General features: G+C 46.5%; 1 protein-coding gene across 1 annotated transcript in view; it reads right to left on the reverse strand.

Moving 5' to 3' along the window:
- Positions 1–7,013: 7,013 nt before the first annotated feature.
- LOC134342105 (EF-hand calcium-binding domain-containing protein 4B-like) overlaps positions 7,014–22,257 on the reverse strand; it is a gene marked incomplete at its 3' end in the record, with an annotated part of 74,931 nt that continues 59,687 nt past the window's right edge. The window contains exons 15-21 of the mRNA XM_063040040.1: positions 20,398–20,582; positions 19,281–19,338; positions 16,101–16,285; positions 10,979–11,036; positions 9,272–9,456; positions 8,824–8,881; positions 7,014–7,198 (exon numbers count right to left, since the gene is read on the reverse strand). Of these exons, the coding sequence (XP_062896110.1) occupies positions 7,014–7,198; positions 8,824–8,881; positions 9,272–9,456; positions 10,979–11,036; positions 16,101–16,285; positions 19,281–19,338; positions 20,398–20,582 (914 nt within the window). The remainder of the gene's footprint in view (positions 7,199–8,823; positions 8,882–9,271; positions 9,457–10,978; positions 11,037–16,100; positions 16,286–19,280; positions 19,339–20,397; positions 20,583–22,257) is intronic.

Consider the following 22,257-nt stretch of genomic DNA (forward strand, 5'->3'; position numbering starts at 1 on the left):
TGTGTGGAACGGGGTTTGTTTTTACACAGAGAGTGGTGGGTGTGTGGTGGAACGGGGTTTGTTTTTACACAGAGAGTGGTGGGTGTGTGGAACGGGGTTTGTTTTTACACAGAGGGTGGTGGGTGTGTGGAACGGGGTTTGTTTTTACACAGAGGGTGGTGGGTGTGTGGAACGGGGTTTGTTTTTACACAGAGAGTGGTGGGTGTGTGGAACGGGGTTTGTTTTTACACAGAGAGTGGTGGGTGTGTGGAACGGTGTTTGTTTTTACACAGAGAGTGGTGGGTGTGTGGAACGGGGTTTGTTTTTACACAGAGAGTGGTGGGTGTGTGGAACGGGGTTTGTTTTTACACAGAGAGTGGTGGGTGTGTGGAACGGGGTTTGTTTTTACACAGAGAGTGGTGGGTGTGTGGAACGGGGTTTGTTTTTACACAGAGAGTGGTGGGTGTGTGGAACAGGGTTTGTTTTTACACAGAGAGTGGTGGGTGTGTGGAACGGGGTTTGTTTTTACACAGAGAGTGGTGGGTGTGTGGAACGGGGTTTGTTTTTACACAGAGGGTGGTGGGTGTGTGGAACGGGGTTTGTTTTTACACAGAGAGTGGTGGGTGTGTGGAACGGGGTTTGTTTTTACACAGAGAGTGGTGGGTGTGTGGAACGGGGTTTGTTTTTACACAGAGACTGGTGGGTGTGTGGAACGGGGTTTGTTTTTACACAGAGAGTGGTGGGTGTGTGGAACAGTGTTTGTTTTTACACAGAGAGTGGTGGGTGTGTGGAACGGAGTTTGTTTTTACACAGAGAGTGGTGGGTGTGTGGAACGGTGTTTGTTTTTACACAGAGAGTGGTGGGTGTGTGGAACGGTGTTTGTTTTTACACAGAGAGTGGTGGGTGTGTGGAACGGGGTTTGTTTTTACACAGAGAGTGGTGGGTGTGTGGAACGGGGTTTGATTTTACACAGAGAGTGGTGGGTGTGTGGAACTGGGTTTGTTTTTACACAGAGAGTGGTGGGTGTGTGGAACGGTGTTTGATTTTACACAGAGAGTGGTGGGTGTGTGGAACGGTGTTTGTTTTTACACAGAGAGTGGTGGGTGTGTGGAACGGGGTTTGTTTTTACACAGAGTGTGGTGGGTGTGTGGAATGGGGTTTGTTTTTACACAGAGACTGGTGGGTGTGTGGAATGAGGTTTGATTTTACACAGAGGGTGGTGGGTGTGTGGAACGTGGTTTGTTTTTACACAGAGAGTGATGGGTGACTGGAACTGAGTTTGTTTTTACACAGAGAGTGGTGGGTGTGTGGAACGGTGTTTGTTTTTACACAGAGGGTGGTGGGTGTGTGGAACGGGCTTTGTTTTTACACAGAGAGTGGTGGGTGTGTGGAACGAGGTTTGTTTTTACACAGAGAGTGGTGGGTGAGTGAAAAGGTGTTTGATTTTACACAGAGAGTGGTGGGTGTGTGGAATGGGGTTTGTTTTTACACAGAGAGTGGTGGGTGTGTGGAACGGGGTTTGTTTTTACACAGAGAGTGGTGGGTGTGTGGAACGGGGTTTGTTTTTACACAGAGAGTGGTGGGTGTGTGGAACGGGGTTTGTTTTTACACAGAGAGTGGTGGGTGTGTGGAACGGGGTTTGTTTTTACACAGAGTGTGGTGGGTGTGTGGAATGGGGTTTGTTTTTACACAGAGAGTGGTGGGTGTGTGGAACGGTGTTTGATTTTACACAGAGGGTGGTGGGTGTGTGGAACGGTGTTTGTTTTTACACAGAGGGTGGTGGGTGTGTGGAACGGGGTTTGTTTTTACACAGAGAGTGGTGTGTGTGTGGAATGGGGTTTGATTTTACACAGAGGGTGGTGGGTGTGTCGAATAGGGTTTGTTTTTACACAGAGAGTGGTGGCTATGTGGAACGGTGTTTGATTTTACACAGAGAGTGGTGGGTGTGTGGAACGGTGTTTGTTTTTACACAGAGAGTGGTGGGTGTGTGGAACGGGGTTTGTTTTTACACAGAGTGTGGTGGGTGTGTGGAATGGGGTTTGTTTTTACACAGAGACTGGTGGGTGTGTAGAATGAGGTTTGATTTTACACAGAGGGTGGTGGGTGTGTGGAACGTGGTTTGTTTTTACACAGAGAGTGATGGGTGACTGGAACTGAGTTTGTTTTTACACAGAGAGTGGTGGGTGTGTGGAACGGTGTTTGTTTTTACACAGAGTGTGATGGGTGTGTGGAACGGGCTTTGTTTTTACACAGAGAGTGGTGGGTGTGTGGAACGAGGTTTGTTTTTACACAGAGAGTGGTGGGTGAGTGAAAAGGTGTTTGATTTTACACAGAGAGTGGTGGGTGTGTGGAATGGGGTTTATTTTTACAGAGAGAGCGGTGGGTGTGTGGAACTGTGTTTGATTTTACACAGAGGGTGGTGGGTTTGTGGAATGGGGTTTGTTTTTACACAGAGAGTCGTGGGTGTGTGGAACAGGGTTTGTTTTTACACAGAGAGTGGTGGGAGTGTGTAACGGGGTTTGTTTTTACACAGAGTGTGGTGGGTGTGTGGAATGGGGTTTGTTTTTACACAGAGAGTGGTGGGTGTGTGGAGCGGTGTTTGATTTTACACAGAGGGTGGTGGGTGTGTGGAACGGTGTTTGTTTTTACACAGAGGGTGGAGGGTGTGTGGAACTGGGTTTGTTTTTACACAGAGGGTGGTGGGTGTGTGGAACGGGGTTTGTTTTTACACAGAGAGTGGTGGGTGTGTGGAATGGGGTTTGTTTTTACACAGAGACTGGTGGGTGTGTGGAACGGTGTTTGATTTTACACAGAGGGTGGTGGGTGTGTGGAATGGGGTTTGTTTTTACACAGAGTGTGGTGGGTGTGTGGAATTGGGTATGTTTTTACACAGAGAGTGGTGGATGTGTGGAACGGGGTTTGTTTTTACACAGAGTATGGTGGGTGTGTGGAATGGGGTTTGTTTTTACACAGAGAGTGGTGAGTGTGTGGAACGGGGTATGTTTTTACACAGAGAGTGGTGGGTGTGTGGAATGGGGTTTGTTTTTACACAGAGAGTGGTGGTTGTGTGGAATGAGGTTTGTTTTTACACAGAGAGTGGTGGGTGTGTGGAACGGGGTTTGTTTTTATACAGAGGGTGGTGGGTGTGTGGATCCGGGTTTGGATTTACACAGAGAGTGGTGGGTATGTCGATCTGGGTTTGTTTTTACACAGAGAGTGGTGGGTGACAGGAACTGGGTTTGTTTTTACACAGAGAGTGGTGGGTGTGTGGAACGGGGTTTGTTTTTACACAGAAGGTGGTGGTGTGTGGAACGGGGTTTGTTTTTACACAGAGTGTAGTGGATGTGTGGAACGGGGTTTGATTTTACACAGAGGGTGGTGGGTGTGTGGAATGGGGTTTGTTTTTACACAGAGAGTGTTGGGTGTGTGGAACGGTGTTTGATTTTACACAGAGGGTGGTGGGTGTGTGGAACGGGGTTTGTTTTTACACAGAGGGTGGTGGGTGTGTGGAACGGGTTTTGTTTTTACACAGAGTGTGGTGGGTGTGTGGAATGGGGTTTGTTTTTACACAGAGACTGGTGTGTGTGTAGAATGAGGTTTGATTTTACACAGAGGGTGGTGGGTGTGTGGAACGTGGTTTGTTTTTACACAGAGAGTGATGGGTGACTGGAACTGAGTTTGTTTTTACACAGAGAGTGGTGGGTGTGTGGAACGGTGTTTGTTTTTACACAGAGGGTGGTGGGTGTGTGGAACGGGCTTTGTTTTTACACAGAGAGTGGTGGGTGTGTGGAACGAGGTTTGTTTTTACACAGAGAGTGTTGGGTGAGTGAAAAGGTATTTGATTTTACACAGAGAGTGGTGGGTGTCTGGAATGGGGTTTGTTTTTACACAGAGAGTGGTGGGTGTGTGGAACGGTGTTTGATTTTACACAGAGGGTGGTGGGTGTGTGGAATGGGGTTTGTTTTTACACAGAGAGTGGTGGGTGTGTGGAACGGTGTTTGATTTTACACAGAGGGTGGTGGGTGTGTGGAACGGGGTTTGTTTTTACACAGAGAGTGGTGGGTGTGTGGAATGGGGTTTGTTTTTACACAGAGAGTCGTGGGTGTGTGGAACAGGGTTTGTTTTTACACAGAGAGTGGTGGGAGTGTGTAACGGGGTTTGTTTTTACACAGAGAGTGGTGGGTGTGTGGAATGGGGTTTGTTTTTACACAGAGAGTGGTGGGTGTGTGGAGCGGTGTTTGATTTTACACAGAGGGTGGTGGGTGTGTGGAACGGTGTTTGTTTTTACACAGAGGGTGGTGGGTGTGTGGAACGGGGTTTGTTTTTACACAGAGGGTGGTGGGTGTGTGGAACGGGGTTTGTTTTTACACAGAGAGTGGTGGGTGTGTGGAATGGGGTTTGTTTTTACACAGAGACTGGTGGGTGTGTAGAATGAGATTTGATTTTACACAGAGGGTGGTGGGTGTGTGGAACGTGGTTTGTTTTTACACAGTGAGTGGTGGGTGTGTGGAACGGGGTTTGTTTTTACACAGAGGGTGGTGGGTGTGTGGAACGGTGTTTGTTTTTACACAGAGACTGGTGGGTGTGAGGAACGAGGTTTGTTTTTACACAGAGAGTGGTGGTGTGTGGAACGGGGTTTGTTTTTACACAGAGAGTGGTGGGTGTGTGGAACAGGGTTTGTTTTTACACAGAGAGTGGTGGGTGTGTGGAACGGGGTTTGTTTTTACACAGAGAGTGGTGGGTGTGTGGAACGGTGTTTGTTTTTACACAGAGAGTGGTGGGTGTGTGGAACGGGGTTTGTTTTTACACAGAGAGTGGTGGGTGTGTGGAACGGTGTTTGATTTTACACAGAGGGTGGTGGGTGTGTGGAACGGGGTTTGTTTTTACACAGAGGGTGGTGGGTGTGTGGAACGGGGTTTGTTTTTACACAGAGAGTGGTGTGTGTGTGGAATGGGGTTTGATTTTACACAGAGGGTGGTGGGTGTGTGGAATGGGGTTTGTTTTTACACAGAGAGTGGTGGGTGTGTGGAACGGTGTTTGATTTTACACAGAGAGTGGTGGGTCTGTGGAACGGGGTTTGTTTTTACACAGAGAGTGGTGGGTCTGTCGAACGGGGTATGTTTTTACACAGAGAGTGGTGGGTCTGTGGAACGGGGTTTGTTTTTACACAGAGAGTTGTGGGTGTGTGGAACGGGGTTTGTTTTTACACAGAGAGTGATGGGTGTGTGGAACGGGGTTTGATTTTACACAGAGGGTGGTGGGTGTGTGGAATGGGGTTTGTTTTTACACAGAGAGTGGTGGGTGTGTGGAACGGTGTTTGATTTTACACAGAGGGTGGTGGGTGTGTGGAATGGGGTTTGTTTTTACACAGAGAGTGGTGGGTGTGTGGAACGGTGTTTGATTTTACACAGAGGGTGGTGGGTGTGTGGAATGGTGTTTGTTTTTACACAGAGGGTGGTGGGTGTCTGGAACGGGGTTTGTTTTTACACAGAGAGTGGTGGGTGTGTGGAACGGGGTTTGTTTTTACACAGAGAGTGGTGGGTGTGTGGAACGGTGTTTGTTTTTACACAGAGGGTGGTGGGTGTGTGGAACGGGGTTTGTTTTTACACAGAGGGTGGTGGGTGTGTGGAACGGTGTTTGATTTTACACAGAGGGTGGTGGGTGTGTGGAACGGGGTTTGTTTTTACACAGAGAGTGGTGGGTGTGTGGAACGGTGTTTGATTTTACACAGAGGGTGGTGGGTGTGTGGAATGGTGTTTGTTTTTACACAGAGGGTGGTGGGTGTCTGGAACGGGGTTTGTTTTTACACAGAGAGTGGTGGGTGTGTGGAACGGGGTTTGTTTTTACACAGAGAGTGGTGGGTGTGTGGAACTGTGTTTGTTTTTACACAGAGGGTGGTGGGTGTGTGGAATGGCGTTTGTTTTTACACAGGGACAGGTGGGTGTATGGAACCGGGTTTGTTTTTACACTGGGTGTGTTGCTGGGATTGAACTCTGATTTCCAATTCCCTTTGCAGTATTCGTGTCCTGATAACCGCTACAAACCCAGAATTTTTTTTTCGGAATTGACTGGCATTTACAGATATTGACATGTGAATGCTCCAGTTCCTTAATTGCCAGAATAAACTCCATTCACAAGAGATGTGTAAGTTATCTTTCGAAACTACAGACTAACTGCTGATGATATTTTGATGTTATTGAAGTATTTCTCTCCTGGTGGATATGTGTGCTTTATATCCTCTTTGTTCCTCTTTTACTTTGTATCCTAATGGCAAATTTCTCCTGTCCCCTGCTGTGTTATTGTAAGCTCAGATCTTCAAGTCCTTTCTTGCCTGGGCTGATTGTACACAATCTGTTAAACACTTACCTTGCCACAACTTCCACAGCAGAAGAGAGGGCATGTGTTGTGTGTCCCATGGACAGAGATGCATATGCAGCTTGTGGAAGAAGTGCAGCGTGCAACAGGACAAGTGAACAATGAGGAAGAGGCGGGTGTAATGTGTGGGATTTTCACGATTTCAGCGTATTAGCGTGGGATGTGTACACAGTGTGTTATGTGTGTGCAGTGTGCTTTTATACACTGTACAGTGAGTGTCTGCATGGGTTGAAGGCTACAAGTAAAACAGAGTGTTTGTGTGTGTGTGTGTGTGTGTGTGTGTGTGTGTGTGTGTGTGTGTGTGTGTGTCTGTGTGTCTGTGTGTGTGTGTGTGTGTGTGTGTGTGTGTGTGTGTGTGTACAGTCTGTGGACCAAACGCAGTGACAGCATACACTGTACAGTGGATCTCTGCACCACTGTATGCACTACGCCAAGTCCCATGATACCTGTGCTCAGTGTGTGGTGTGTATGCACCATGTACAGCGTATGAGGGGTGTGTACAGGGTATTTTAACAGTGTTAAGTCTTTATAGACACTGTGCAATCTGTGTGTGCCATGTACAGCAGTGTGTGTACACTGGTGTGTGTGCACACTGTGTGCACTGTATGATGGTGTGCACAATGTATCTACACACAGAGGAGTTTGTGGGGGTCCCTCACCTCTCTCTCTCCTCCCGGTGAGCTGCTTCCTCCTGGAGGGTGACCAGCCGATCCTGAGCCTCCTGCAGCTCCTGTTGGATCCCCTCCAGCCGCGTCTCCATCTCCTGATTGGTCACTTTGAGCTGCTGGTTCTCAGCGCTGGTCTCCTCCTGTTGACCGCGCAGGGACTCGATCTCCGCCTGGAGCTGAGTTGGGGGTGGGGTGGGGGTGGTGGGAGTGTACGCACAGAGGGGATGGTCACCATTTCACATGGAATGTGAGACATGTGCTGACTGGGGTGGGGCCATTTGGCCCATCACTGCCATACTCGTGACATAGAATACGATTGACTACTCGCATTCTCAAACTTGCCTTCTCTCCCCAATGGCCCAGCAATAAAGACAAAATTCTGGAAACACTCAGCAGACGAGAGGAGAGAAAAACCATTCCTTCTCAGAGAGATAACTCCCACTAAAAAAGGAAGCTATCCAATCAGAACTCACTTTTACAGTTCTTATGATTAACTTGAAACATCATCTCTTTTCCCCTCCACAGATGCTGAATGACCTGTCAAATATTTTCAGCATTTAAAGTTCAAAGCAAACTTATTATCGAAGAATGCATACCAGATATAATGTCGAGATGGTGTAACCAGCTGGGGTGCTTTCCATGCCATATCTGTAGAAATTTTCAAGCCTTTGGTCACAAACCAAGTCTCCTCAAACTCCTCATAAAATACAGATGCTGGCATGTCTTCTTTCAAATTGCATCAATATTTCAGACCCAGGGTAGATCTTCAGAGATGTTGACACTCAGGAATGTAAACTGTTCACCTTTTCCACTTCTGATCCCTCGATGAGGACTGGTGTGTTTTTCAACAACTTCACCTTTCTGAAGACCACAATCAATTGCTTGGACTTCCTGAAGTTGAGGACAAGTTTGTTGCTGAAACATCACTCAACCAGCTGATTGATCTCACTCTTATACGCCTCATCGTCACCATCTGAAATTCTTCCCAAATAGTGTTGTTAACGGCAAATCTGTGGATGGAATTTGAGCTGAGCATTGCCTCACAGTCTTGGGTGTAGAGAAAGTAGAGCACTGGGCTAATTATGCTTCCTTGAGGTGTGCCAGTGTTGATCATGAGACCAGAGAAGATGTTATTTCTGATTAGCACAGACTGTGGTCTTCCAGTGAGGAAACTAAGGATCTTGTTGCAGAGGAGTTTCAGATGCCCAGGATTTAGAGCTGATGGGATGCTGGTGTTATCTTCAATCTGCACAGACTGTGGTCTTCCAGTGAGGAAGTTAAGGACCCAGTTAGAGAGGAGTGTCAGAGGCCCAGGATTCAGAGCTGAGGGGATGCTAGTGTTTCAAAATGATGGGGTTCATCATTCCTCCCTTTTCCTACAATTGGCCGAACATTTCATCACATCCAGGAATCAGACTCCAAGTCACTGATGAACAGGCCTGGAGTACGGCGGGGGTCATCGAACACTCTTCCCACACTCCCCTCCAGATGTTGACTGTCCCATTAATACTTAACTATTGTATTATACTGGTGACACAAACTTCCATCCATCTCCTCCATCCATTGTCCTTCTATGTCCCTCATCAATCTGATCTGTGGGACTTTGTCAAATATATTGATAAAATCTCTGTAGACAACATTAACTACTCTCCCCTCATCGAGACTCAAAGAAAAAATTGAATCTAGTTGTTCAATCGGCAATGAACTTTTCAAGGACTCTGATCAGCCTGGTCTCCTTAAAGACCGATTTCTCCTGCTTCCCCAGAACTTTGCCCAATACTGTGGCCGGCACCAACCTTACCTGCTGGAAAGCTTCATCAGAACATGGTCCCACACCGTCTGCAGGATGATCTGACTCTCTGTAATCAGACAGAGAGGGAGAGAGGGTCAGAAACAGTGAGGTGGGAATGAACGAGGTGTGTGTGTGTGTGTGTGTGTGTGTGTGTGTATACAGTCTGTGGACCAAACACAGTGACAGCATACACTGTACAGTGGCTCTCTGCACCACTGTATGCACTACGCCAAGTCCCATGATGCCTGTGCTCAGTGTGTGGTGTGTATGCACCATGTACAGCGTATGAGGGGTGTGTACGGGTATTTTAACAGTGTTAAGTCTGTATAGACACTGTGCAATCTGTGTGTGCCATGTACAGCAGTGTGTGTACACTGGTGTGTGTGCACACTGTGTGCACTGTATGATGGTGTGTACAGTGTATCTGCGCACTGAGGAGTTTGTGGGAGTCCCTCACCTCTCTCTCTCCTCCCGGTGAGCTGCTTCCTCCTGGAGGGTGACCAGCCGATCCTGAGCCTCCTGCAGCTCCTGTTGGATCCCCTCCAGCCGCGTCTCCATCTCCTGATTGGTCACTTTGAGCTGCTGGTTCTCAGTGCTGGTCTCCTCCTGTTGACCATGCAGGGACTCAATCTCCGCCTGGAGCTGAGTTGGGGGTGGGGGGGGGGTGGTGGGAGTGTACACACAGAGGGGATGGTCACCATTTCGCATGGAATGTGAGACATGTGCTGACTGGGGTGGGGCCATTTGGCCCATCATTGCAATACTAGTGACATTGAATTCCATCGATTACTCGCATTCTCAACCAGGCATTCTCTCCCCAAAGGCCCAACAATAAAGACAAAATTCTGGAACCACTCAACAAATGAGGAGAGAGAAAAACCATTCCTTCTCAGATTGATATCTTCCACTAAAACAGGAAGCTATCCAATCAGAACTCTCTTTTACAGTTCTTATGATTAACTTGAAACATCAGCTCTTTCTCTCTCCATAGACGCTGAATGACCTGCCAAATATTATCAGCATTTAATGTTCAAAGCAAACTTATTATTGAAGAATGCATAACAAATACAACTCGAGATGGTGTAACCAGCTGGAATTCTTTCCACGGCACATCTGTAGAAATTTTCGAGTCTTTGGTCACAAACCAAGTCTCCTCAAACTCCTCGTGAAATACAGCTGTTGTCATGCCTTCTTTCAAATTGCATCATTATGTTGGGCCCAGGGTAGATCTTCAGAGACGTTGACACTCAGGAACGTGAAACTGTTCACCCTTTCCACTTCTCATCCCTTGACGAGGACTGGTGTGTTTTTCTGCAGCTTCACTTTTCTGACGACCACAATCAATTCCTTGGTCTTCCTGAAGTTCGGGACGAGTTTGTTATTGCAACACCACACAACCAGCTGATCGATCTCACTCCTGTACGCCTCATCGTCACCATTTGAAATTCTTCCCAAATAGTGTTGTTATCGGCAAATCTGTGGATGGAATTTCAGTTGAGCATTGCTACACAGTTGTGGGTGTAGAGAGAGTAGAGCAGTGGGCTAAGAACGCTTCCTTCAGGTATACCAGCGTTGATCATGAGACCAGAGGAGATGTTCTTTCCGATCAGCACAGACTGTGGTCTTCCAGTGAGGAAGTTAAGGATCTTGTTATAGAGGAGGGATAGAGGTCCAGGATTTAGAGCTGAGGGAATTCTGGTGTTGACAAAATGCTGGGGTTCTTCACTCCTCCATTTTCCTACAATTGGCCGAACATTTCATCATACCCTGGAATCAGTCTCCAAGTCACCAATGAACTGGCCTGGAGTACAGAGGGGCTCATCAAACACTCTTCACACACTCCCCTCCAGATGCTGACTGTCCCATTAATACTTAACTATTGTATTGTACTGGTGACACAAACTTCCATCCATCTCCACCATCCATTGTCCTTCTATGTCCCTCATCAATCTGATCTGTGGGACTTTGTCAAATATACTGATAAAATCCCTGTAGACAACATCAACTGCTCTCTCCTCATTGCGACTCTCAGAAAAGAATTGAATCCAGTTGTTCAGACAGCAATGACCATTTCACGGCCTCTGATCAGCCTAGTCTCCTTAAAAACCAATTTCTCCTGCTTCCCCAGAACTTTGCCCAATACCGTGGCTGGCATCGACCTTACCTGCTGGAAAGCTTCATCAGAACATGGTCCCACACCGTCTGCAGGATGATCTGACTCTCTGTAATCAGACAGACAGGGAGAGAGGGTCAGAAACAGTGAGGTGGGTCTCAGACTCTATTTACTAATACATTTTACTGTCTGTATTCAGAGTGTGTGTACAGTACCGTCTGTGCACACAATGAATGAGGGGTGTGTGTGTGTGTGTGTGTGTGTGTGTGTGTGTGTGTGTGTGTGTGTGTGTGTGTGGGAGGGGCATCTTCAGACAAGGTCTGTTGTGTGCACATCTACCAATGCTTCTCACATCACTCAGAGTGAGAGTCAACGACACCTGGTCTGTACGTAGAGTGTGGTGTATGTTCACCGTACTCATGGTGAAAACATTGTGGGTGATAATGGTGTATTACACATGCAACAGTGAACAGAATGTATCTGAGTGCTCAGTGAGCGTGTTTATAGTCAGTGGCCACCTCCTGTACATAATAAAGTGGCCCCTGAGTGTACGTTCATGGTCTTTGCTGCTGTAGCCCGACAACTTCATGGTTCACCACACATTGTTGTTACACATTGTTATTTGCATTACCGCCGCATGATCTGTAGATATCTATAAGCTCCTGTGCACGTTGATAGGGTGCTAGCAGGTCATATGGTGGGTCGGTCTTCATTGGTCGGGGTTTGAGTCCTGGAGCCACAAGGTAATGTCGCAGATCTATAAAACCCTGGTTTGACCACACTCTGACTATTGTGTTCAGATCTGGTCACCTCATTATAGGAAGGATGTGGAATCTTTATAGAGGGTCCAGAGGAGATTTACCAGGATGCTGCCTCAATTAGAGACCGTGTCTTATGAGGATAGGTTGAGGGAACTGGGGCTTTTCTCTCTGGAGTGAAGGAGGATTGGGAATGACTTGGTAGAGGTGTACAAGATGATAAGAGGCATTGATCGAATGGATAGCCAGAGACTTCCCCAGGTTGGAAATCACTAATATCAGGGGGCATAGGGGAAAATATAGGGAGATGTCATAGGTAAGTTTTGTTCCACAGAGAGTGGTGAGGTGATGGAACATGCTGCCAGTTGTAAAGACCGATACATTAGTGAGATTTAAGAGGTTCTGAGATAGGCACATGGACGATAACAAAATGTAGGGCTATGTGCGATAGCAGGGTTAGATTTTGAATGGAGTAGGTTAAAAGGTCAGCACAACACCGTGGACTGAAGAGCCGGTACTGTGGTATACTGTTCAATGTTGCATGTCATGTGGAAGGAGAGGACAAAGAGCGTTTGAGAATTGTGCAGTGTGTCAGAGTGTGTGTGCCTGCAGGGTATGTACACGGACTGTGGGGTGTGAGGCATCAGGGTGAGGCCAGAGGGACGTAGACATCAGAGCAGACTGTGGTGTGTTTGAAATCAGGGTAAGCCACAGGGACGTAGACATCAGAGCAGGATTAGGCCATTTGGCCCATCAAGCCTGCTCCACCATTTTATCATAGCTGATCCATATCCCTCATAATCCTGTTCTGCTAAATTCCCCCAATAACCTTTCACACCTTGACCAATGAAGGTCAACCTGTGCTTTAAATGCACCCAGTGACCCGACCTCGGCAGCCACCCGTGGAAACGAGTTCCACAGACTCTCCACCCTCAGGCTGAAGAAATTTCTCCTCATCTCAGTTCTTCATGGATATCCCTCAATTTTCAGGCTGTGCCCTCCGGTCCTAGATTCCCCAACCAAAGGAAACATGTCCTTCACATCAACTCCATCTAGGCCTTTCAACATCCAATACTTTCAACGAGATGCCCCCCTCATTCTCCTAAATTTCCAGTGAGTACAGGCCCAGAGCCTTCAATCACTGCTCATATCATAACCCTTTCATTCTCAGAATCATTCTCGTGAACCTCCTCTGAACCCTCTGTAACGTCAACACATCCTTTCTTAAACAACGGGCCCAAAAACTGCTCACAATATACCAAGTGAGGCCTCACCAATGCCTATTACAGTCTCAGCATTATATCCTTGCTTTAATATTCTCAACCTCTTGAAATGGTAATGGTAACATTGTATTTGCCTTCCTCACTGCCAATCCAACCTGCAAGCTAACCTTCAGGGTATTCCTGCATGAGGACTCCCAATTCCCTTTGCAACATGGATTTTTGAATTTTCTCTCCCTTTAGAAAATGGTCTGTGCTTTTACTCCACTTATCAAACTGCATGACCGCGTACTTCCTGACACTTTATTCTATCTGCCACCTCTTTGCCCATTCTCCTATTCCGTCTAAGTTGTCTACATCTTAGAGCAGCCTCTCTGCTTCCTCAACATGACCTGCCCCTGCACGTCTCTTCGTATCATCTGCAGACTTGGCAACAAAGCCATTAATTTCATGATCCAAATCATTGACACATAAAGCAAAAAGAAGTGGTACCAACACAGACCCTTGTGATATAACAACTAGTCACTGGCAGCCAATTCGAAAAGGATCTGTTTATTCCCACTCTTTGCCTCCTGCCAATCAGCCAATGCTCTATCAATTCTAGTATCTCTCCAGTAATACTTTGGGTTCTCATCTTGTATAACACCTGTCAAAAGCTTACTGAAAATCCAAGTACACAACAATCACTGATTCTCATTTGCCTATCCTGCTTGTTTCTTCTTCAAAGAATTCCAACAGATTTGTCAGACAAGATTTTCCATGCTGACTTTGATCTATATTGTCATGTGCTTCCAATTACCCCAAAACCTCATCCTTATCAATGGATTCCAACACCTTCCCAGCCACTGAGGTCAGGCTAACTGGCCTATAATTTCTTTTCTTCTGCCTCCCTCCTGTCTTGAAGTATGGAGTAACTTTTGGAAATCTTCCAGTACTCCAGAACCATGCCAGAATTTATTGATATTTGGAAGATCATTACTAATACGTCCACAATCTCTTCACTTACCTCTTTTAGAACCCTGGGGTGTAGTCCCTCTGGTCCAGGTGACTTATCTACCTTCAGACCTTTCAGTTTCCCAAGCATCTTCTCCTTAGCAAAAGCAACTGCACTCATTTCTGACCCCTGACTCTCACGAATTTCCAGCATACTACTCGTATCTCCAACAGTGAAGACTGATGCAAAATACTTATTCAGTTTGTCTGCCATTTCTTTGCCCATTACTATATCTCCAGTGTCATTTTCCAATGATCCAATGTCTACTCTTGCTTTTCTTTTACTCTTTATATATCAGAAAACATGTTTGATATGATTTTTTTATATTATTGGCCAGCTTACCTTGATACTTCATTGTTTCCTCCCTCATGGTTTTTTACAGTTGCCTTCTGTTGGTTTTGAAAAATTTCTCAATCCTCTAATTTCCTACTCAATTTTACTCTATTACATGCCCTCTCTTTTTCTTTTATGTTGGCTTTGACTTCCCTTATCAGCCATGGTTGGGTCATCCTGGCTTTAGAATACTTCCTTTTCTTTGGGATGAACCTGTTCTGCACCTTCTGAATTGTCCCCAGAAACTCCAGCCACTGCTGTTCTGTCATAATCCCTGAGAGTGTCCCTTTCCAATCTTCTCTGGCTATCTCCTCTCTCATGACTCTGTAATCCCTTTATTCCACTGTAATAATGACACAAATATGTTAGCTTCTCTTTCTCAAATTGCAGGACGAAGGCTATCATATTATGATCACTGTTTACAAAGGGATCCTTTACCTTAGGCTCCCTAAGGGTGGAAAGGGTACAGAGGAGATTTACCAGGATGCTGCCTGGTTTAGAGAGTATGCATTATGATCAGAGATTAAGGGAGCTAGGGCTTTACTCTCTGGAGAGAAGGAGGATGAGAGGAGACATGATAGAGGTATACAAGATATTAAGAGGAATAGATAGAGTGGATAGCCAGCGCCTCTTCCCCAGGGCACCACTGCTCAATATAAGAGGACATGGCTTTAAGGTAAGGGGTGGGAAGTTCAAGGGGGATATTAGAGGAAGGTTTTTTACTCAGAGAGTGGTTGGTGCGTGGAATGCACTGCCTGAATCAGTGGTGGAGTCAGATACACTAGTGAAGTTTAAGAGACTAGTAGACAGGTATATGGAGGAATTTAAGGTGGGGGCTTATATGGGAGGCAGGGTTTGAGGGTCGGCACAACATTGTGGACCGAAGGGCCTGTACTGTGCTGTACTATTCTATGTTCTATGTTCTAATCATATCCGGTTCATTACACAACCCCCAATCCAGAACTGATAATCCTCAATGGGCTCAACCACGGGCAGCTCCAAACAAGCCATCTTGGAGGCATTCCACAAGTTCTCTCCCTTGGAATCCAGCATCCACCTGATTTTTCCAATCTACCTGCATATTGCAATCACCTATGATGAATGTAGCATTGCACTTCTGACAAGCTTTTTCTATCTCCCACTGTAGTTTGTAGACCACATCCCGGTAACAGTTTGGATGTCTGTATATAATTTGCATCAGGGTCTTCTCACCCTTCTTAACTGTACTAATAAGGATTCTACATCTCCTGAACCTATGTCACCTATTTATAAAGGTTTGATTTCATTTTTTACCAGCAAAGCTACTCCTCCTACTCCTCAGCCTACCTGCCTGTCTTTTTGAGAGATTATGTATCCTTGGATGTTAATCTCCCAACTACAATTGTCTTTTAGCCATGACTCTGTGATACCCACAATGTCATACCTGCCAATCGCCAACTGCATTGCAATATCATCTTCCTTATTCTGTATATGGCATGCATTCAAATATAACACCCTCAGCCCTGTATTTGTCACCCTTTTCAATTTTGTCCTCCTTTTACACTACAACCCATCCCACTGACTACAATTTTGCCCTATAGTCTGCCTGTCCTTCTTGACAGTCTCATGATACACTACCTCTGCTTGTAAACCAACAACCCTACCCTCAGATCTCTCCAGTCCACCTCCAATCCCTCTGCAAAATTAGTTTAAACACTCCCCAGTGACTCTGGCAAATTTGCCTCAGTTTCAAGTGTAACCTGTTAATTTTGTACAGGTCAAACTGTCCCCAGAAGAGATCTCAATGATCCAGAAATCTAAAACCCTGCACTTTGCACCAGTTCCTGTAGAGGGTACTTATATGAAGTGGTGGGTGTGGTCTCCCTCACCTCTCTCTCTCCTCCCGGTGAGCTGCTTCCTCCTGGAGGGTGACCAGCCGATCCTGAGCCTCCTGCAGCTCCCGTTGGATCCCCTGCAGCCGCGTCTCCATCTCCTGATTGGTCACCTTGAGCTGCTGGTTCTCAGCGCTGGTCTCCTCCTGTTGACCGCGCAGGGACTCGATCTCCGCCTGGAGCTGGAGTTGGTGGGGGGGGGGAGGAGTGGGATGTGTGGACACAGAGGGGTTGGTCGCCATTTTTCATAGAATGTCAGACATGTAGCACCTTGTGTGGGGCCACTTGGCCCATCATTGCCATACTAGTGACATAGAATCCCACTGATGACTCGGATTCCGCAGCTCTCTGTTTCTGCCCACCGGTGTTCCACTGAACTGTGGCGTGGGTCTCAGCCTCCCCCTCCTTGACTGGCCATGAGCCTCAGCTACACACTGTTCTTCAGCTGAAACACCTCCTTCAGCTACCCTCCCTCCCTCCCTCCCTCCCTCCCACCCACCCAGCCGCTCAATGAACTCAGTGTTCCAGAGATATTAACCTCCACCTTGGGAAATGAGCCCTTTGTGTTCCCGTGGTCGAGGTCTCTCACTGTCCTACACACCTCAATTAAACCTTCATCTTGCGTTCCAAGTCCGGCCATTCTCTCCCCGACGGCCCAGCAATAAAGTCAAAAATCTGGAAACCCTCAGCAGACAAGAAGAGAGAGAAACCATTCCCTCTCAGATCGATAACTTCCACTACAACAGCAAGCCATTTCATCAGAACTCACATTTATAGTTCTTATGATTGACCTGAAACATCAGCTCTTTCTCCCTCCACAGACGCTGAGTGACCTGCCGAGTGTTTTCAGCATTTCAAAGTTCAAAGTAAGTTCATTATCAAAGTATGCAGATAACCTTGAGATTCGTTTTCTTGCAGGCAGCCATGAGGCAAGGAAACACAATAGAATCCATGAAAACTTCCACACAACAAAGACTGAAATGAGTGAAAAAAGAACAAACCGTGCAGCTCATAAGATTGCAAACAAATAATAGAGAGACAATGAACCACAGGGTCCCCGAAAGCGAGTGGCGGCGGTGGGGCCAGTTCAGTGCTGAGGCAAGTGAAGCCCGTGCAATAACTACTGCCGAACCTGGAGGAGGTGGGACGCAGGACCCCCGTAACACCTGCCCGAAGGTAGTAACGAGAAGAGAGCGAGGTGGGCCAATCCCAGGCAGGCAGAGTGGGTGGAACTTGTTTGACATGAAGAAGTAAGCAGAACACTCTTTCGACCCCCACCCTCGGCCTTGACTCCTTAACCTTTGTATTCTGACTCGGCACTTAAATCAGTTCATTTTCCACTCTTGGCTTCGATGGTTTTATCTGCCCTGGAATCCACTCCAGCAATGGCCGTACCAGCACTTTGGAAAGTTCAGTTTGTCAAATCCTTCAGGAGAACACAAAAATGTCAGGTCGTTCAGAGAGTTCAAAAGCACGTCTCCGAAAGGGAAATGACTGGCTGTGGATTGCAGTGATCATAGTTCCTAAGGACTATAGTTAGCACACTACTTAGTAGTTTAATGAGCTGTCAACAAAATATTGCCATATATCGATCGCCATCATCATCTTGCAAATCTCTGTTGATTTTAGATTTCCAGGACCTGCTGTAACTTCAATCTTCAGCAACACTGCAGCCTCAGTAAGCTCTTCGTTCACCTCCTTCACACCCTCTCTGTGCTGACCGTCCTTCCTGTAGAGAGCTGCGTGATGTAGACACAATTCATAGCTACTGTGTTGTACAGTTCCGATACGACCACTCCGCTCAAACTCACCATGCTTTAGACAATAGTGACCTGTGTCGTAAAGTTCCAACATGACCACTCCGCTCACACTGACCTTGATTCAGACAGTAGTGACAAGTGTCGTACCGTTCCGATACGACCACTCCGCTCACACTGACCTTGTTTCAGACAATAGAGACAAGTGTCGTACCGTTCTGACACGACCACTCCGCTCACACTCACCATGCTTCAAACCAATAGTGACAAACGCTGTACAGTTCTGACACGACCACTCCGCTCACACTCACCTTGTTACAGTGACTGGTGTCCATGATGGAACTGGCTGAGTTTGCAACTTTCTGCAGGTTTTCCCGATCCCGTGCCGTGGCCCCTCCGTACCAGACGATGAATCAAACAGTTAGGATGCTCTCCACGGTACATTTGTAGAAATTTTCAAAATTTGTTGATGATCCAAGTGTCCTCAAATATCTAATGAAATATAATGGCTGTCGTGCCTTCTTTTTAATAGGTTGTGCCCAAAAAGATGATATTTACACTTGGAAACTTGAAACGGTTCATCCATTCCACTTCTGATCCTTTTATGAAGACTTACTGACAAACTCAACCAGCTGATCTATCTCACTCTTGTCTGCCTGCTTGTCACCATCTGAGATTCTGCCAACAATAGTTGTGTCATTGTTAAATTAATAGATGGCATTTGAGCTGTGCTTAGCCACGCAGTCGTGGTTGTAGAGAGAGTAGAGCAGTGGGCTAAGAACGCTTCCTTGGGGTGCCCAGTGTTGATCATGAGTGGGGAGGAGATGTTGTTTTTGATCCACACAAACTGTGGTCTTCCAGTGAGGAAGCCAAGGATCCAGTTGCAGACGGAGGTACAGAGGCCCAGGTTTTAGTGCTTGTTGATTAGTATTGAGAAGATGCGGCTGTTGGTGGTTTGATGGTGGTTGCTCACTCCTCCTTTTTCCTACCATTGGCTGAATATTTCATCGCACAATAGAATCAATCTCCAAGTCACTGATGAACTGAGCAGGAGGTACGCAGGTGATTATCAAACCCCGCTCACCCCTCTTCACACACTCCTCTCAGATGCTGACTGTCCCATTAATACTTATCTATTGTATTGTACTGGTGACACAAACTTCCACCCATCTCCTCCATCCATTGTCCCTCTATGTCCCTCATCAATCTGATCTGTGGGACTTTGTCAAATATACTGATAAAATCCTTGTAGACAACATCAACTACTCTCCCCTCATCGAGACTCAAAGGAAAAATTGAATCCAGTTGTTCAGACACCAATGACCATTTCAAGGCCTCTGATCAGCCTGGTCTCCTTAAAGACCAATTTCTCCTGCTTCCCCAGAACTTTCCCCAATACTGTGGCCGGCACCGACCTTACCTGCTGGAAAGCTTCATCAGAACGTGGTCCCACACCATCTGCAGGGTGACCTGACTCTCTGTAATCAGGCAGATGAGGGAGAGAGGGTCAGAAACAGTGAGGTGGGTCTCAGATTGTATTTACTGATACATTTTACTGTCTGTGTTTAGAGTGTACAGTACGATTCTCTGATGAGATATTTGCATTAATGAGCAGGTATACAGGTATGTAAAGTGGTGACTGAATATTGTGCAGGATAGGACAGCCGTCAAGCTAGAAGGCAGAGAAAACTGTTAATGGCAGGATCCCTCGCAGTGTGGAGGAACAGAAGGAGCTTGGGCTCCTTGAACAAAGATCCCTCAAGATAATGGTGTGGTGTGTTGGCCTTCACTTGCTGAGGGTTTGAGTTCAAGAGTATGAGGTAATCTTGCAGCTCTGTAAAAGCCTGGTTAGACCACACTCGGAGTATTGTGTTCATTTCTGGTTGCCACGTTATAGGAAGCATGTGGAAGCTTTAGAGAGTTTTTCTGAGGAGATTTACCAGGACGCTGACTGGAAAGGGAGCATGTCTTATGAGGATAGGTTGAGGGATCGAGGGCTTTTCACTCTGGAGTGAAGGATGATGGGAGGTGACTTGATCGAGGTGTACAAAATGATAAGAGGCCTAGATCAAGTGGACAGCCAGAGTCTTTTTCCCAGGGTAGAAATGGTTAATTCCATAGGGGGAATATTTTTCTGTTTGACAGAAGTATAGGGGGATGTCAAGGGTATTTTTTTTTACACAGAGCGTGCATGGAATATGCTGCCAATGGCAAAGGCCAACACATTAGTGAGACTCTTCGGCAGGCAGATGGATGTTGGTAAAATGGAGGGATATATGGGAGGGAAGGGTTGGATTTACATTGGAGAGGATTAAAGGGTTGGCACAACATTGTGGGCTGAAGGGCCTGTACTGTGGTATACTGTTCATTCATCTATGTCGTGTCGAAAGACAGAACTCAGTGTGTGAGTATTGTGCAGTGTGTCAGTGTGTGTCTGCAGGGTGTGTACACAGACTGTGGGGTGTTTGAAATGAGTGTGATATATGAGGGGTGTGTAGAGGACACTTGTATGGAGTGGTGGGTGTGGTCTTCCTCACCTCTCTCTCTCCTCCCGGTGAGCTGCTTCCTCCTGGAGGGTGACCAGCCAATCCTGAGCCTCCTGCAGCTCCCGTTGGATCCCCTCCAGCCGCGTCTCCATCTCCTGATTGGTCACTTTGAGCTGCTGGTTCTCAGCGCTGGTCTCCTCCTGCTGACCGCGCAGGGACTCGATCTCCACCTGGAGCTGGAGGGACACACAGAGCTCGATATAATATAGGCTTCAATCTATGAACAACAATGATCCTTTGGAGGATAATTTCATATCGAGTTCAAAGTTTATAGTTCAAGATAAATTTATTATCAAAGTACATATATGTCACGTATACAACACTGAGATTCATTTTCTTACAGGCATTCACAGTAATACAAGAAACACAATCGAATCAATAAAATACCACATCAACAGGATGGACAAATAACCAATGTGCAAAAGATAACAAATTGTGAAAATAATAAACAAATAAATAAATAAATAAATAATGTCAATATCTGCTTTATTTTTTGTGGCAGAGGAGTGCTGTGGCAAAGACGGTCTCTGTGGGGATGCTGGTCAGATCTAACTTACTCAGGAGTGAATACGGGGGTCAATGAAACGGGTTCTCAGAACTCTAACATTAGTCTAATACCGGAGGGAATGCGTTTAAGGTGAGAGAGGGTTAAGTTCAATGAGATGTGTAGGGCTCGGTTTCTTTTAGACAGAGATGGGTGGGTCCCTGCAATGCGCTGTCTGGGGTGCTGGTGGAAGCACGTAAGATAGAGGCATTCAAATGGCTCTTTGATAGCCAAATGGACACTGTGCAGGCAGAAGGAATTACTTGGACACTTGACTGCCTATTACGAAGGGGGTGGCATGGTAGCATAAAGATATTACTGTGCCAGTGACCTGGGTTCAATTCCTGCCGCTGACTACAAGTCTGTACAATTTCCCTGTGATCGCGTGGGTTTCCTCTGGGTGCTCTGGTTTCCTCCCACATGCAAAGATGCACGGGTTAAGGTTAGTAAGTTGTGAGCGTGCTGTGTTAGTGCTGCAATTGTGGTGACATCATCAGACCGTGTTGGTCATTGGCACAAATGGAAGATTTCACCTTATGTTTTGATGAACATTTTAAGAAAAGCTATGCATTTCTGTAATAAAAGCTGGTGGAGGTGTTGCCAGATTGGCTTCCTAGCACAGACCATTAGGCCATAAAACAGGAACAGAATTAGGCCATTCAGCCTATCAAGCCTGCACCACCATTCCATCATGGCTGATTTATTATCCCCCTCAGCCTCATTCTCCCACCTTCACCCCTTAACCTTTCACATCTTGACTAATCCAGAAACTTATCAAACTCTGGTTTAAATATACCCAAAGACTAGGGCTCCACTTTGCAGGACAATATCCTGCAAACTCTCCACATACTCTTCAATGACTCTACGACAATGTTCTGCAAGCTCTCCACACACTGCACATCCTTATCTATCTTTCATTACATAAAATTCTATTCCTGTAAATGCCTGCAAGCAAATGAGACTCAAGGTAACATATGGTAACATATAATAGTAATAGACATCCGTTAGTTTCGTGAGACCATGGATTTGCGCCTTGGAAGGTTTCCAGGGCGCAGGCCTGGGCAAGGTTGTATGGAAGACCGTCAGTTGCCCATGCTGCAAGTCTCCCCTCTCCACACCACCGATGTTGTCCAAGGGAAGTGCACTAGGGCCGATACAGCTTGGCACTGGTGTCGTTGCAGAGCAATGTGTGGTAACGTATAAAAGCATAAGGAATAAGTGCAGAATTAGGCCATTTGGCCTACTCCATCGTGGCTGATTTACTATCCCTCACAACCCCCATTCTCCTGCCTTCTACCTGTAATCTT

The sequence above is a fragment of the Mobula hypostoma genome, unplaced genomic scaffold (assembly GCF_963921235.1).
Source record: "Mobula hypostoma unplaced genomic scaffold, sMobHyp1.1 scaffold_169, whole genome shotgun sequence".
In the NCBI taxonomy this organism is placed as follows: Eukaryota; Metazoa; Chordata; class Chondrichthyes; order Myliobatiformes; family Myliobatidae; genus Mobula; species Mobula hypostoma.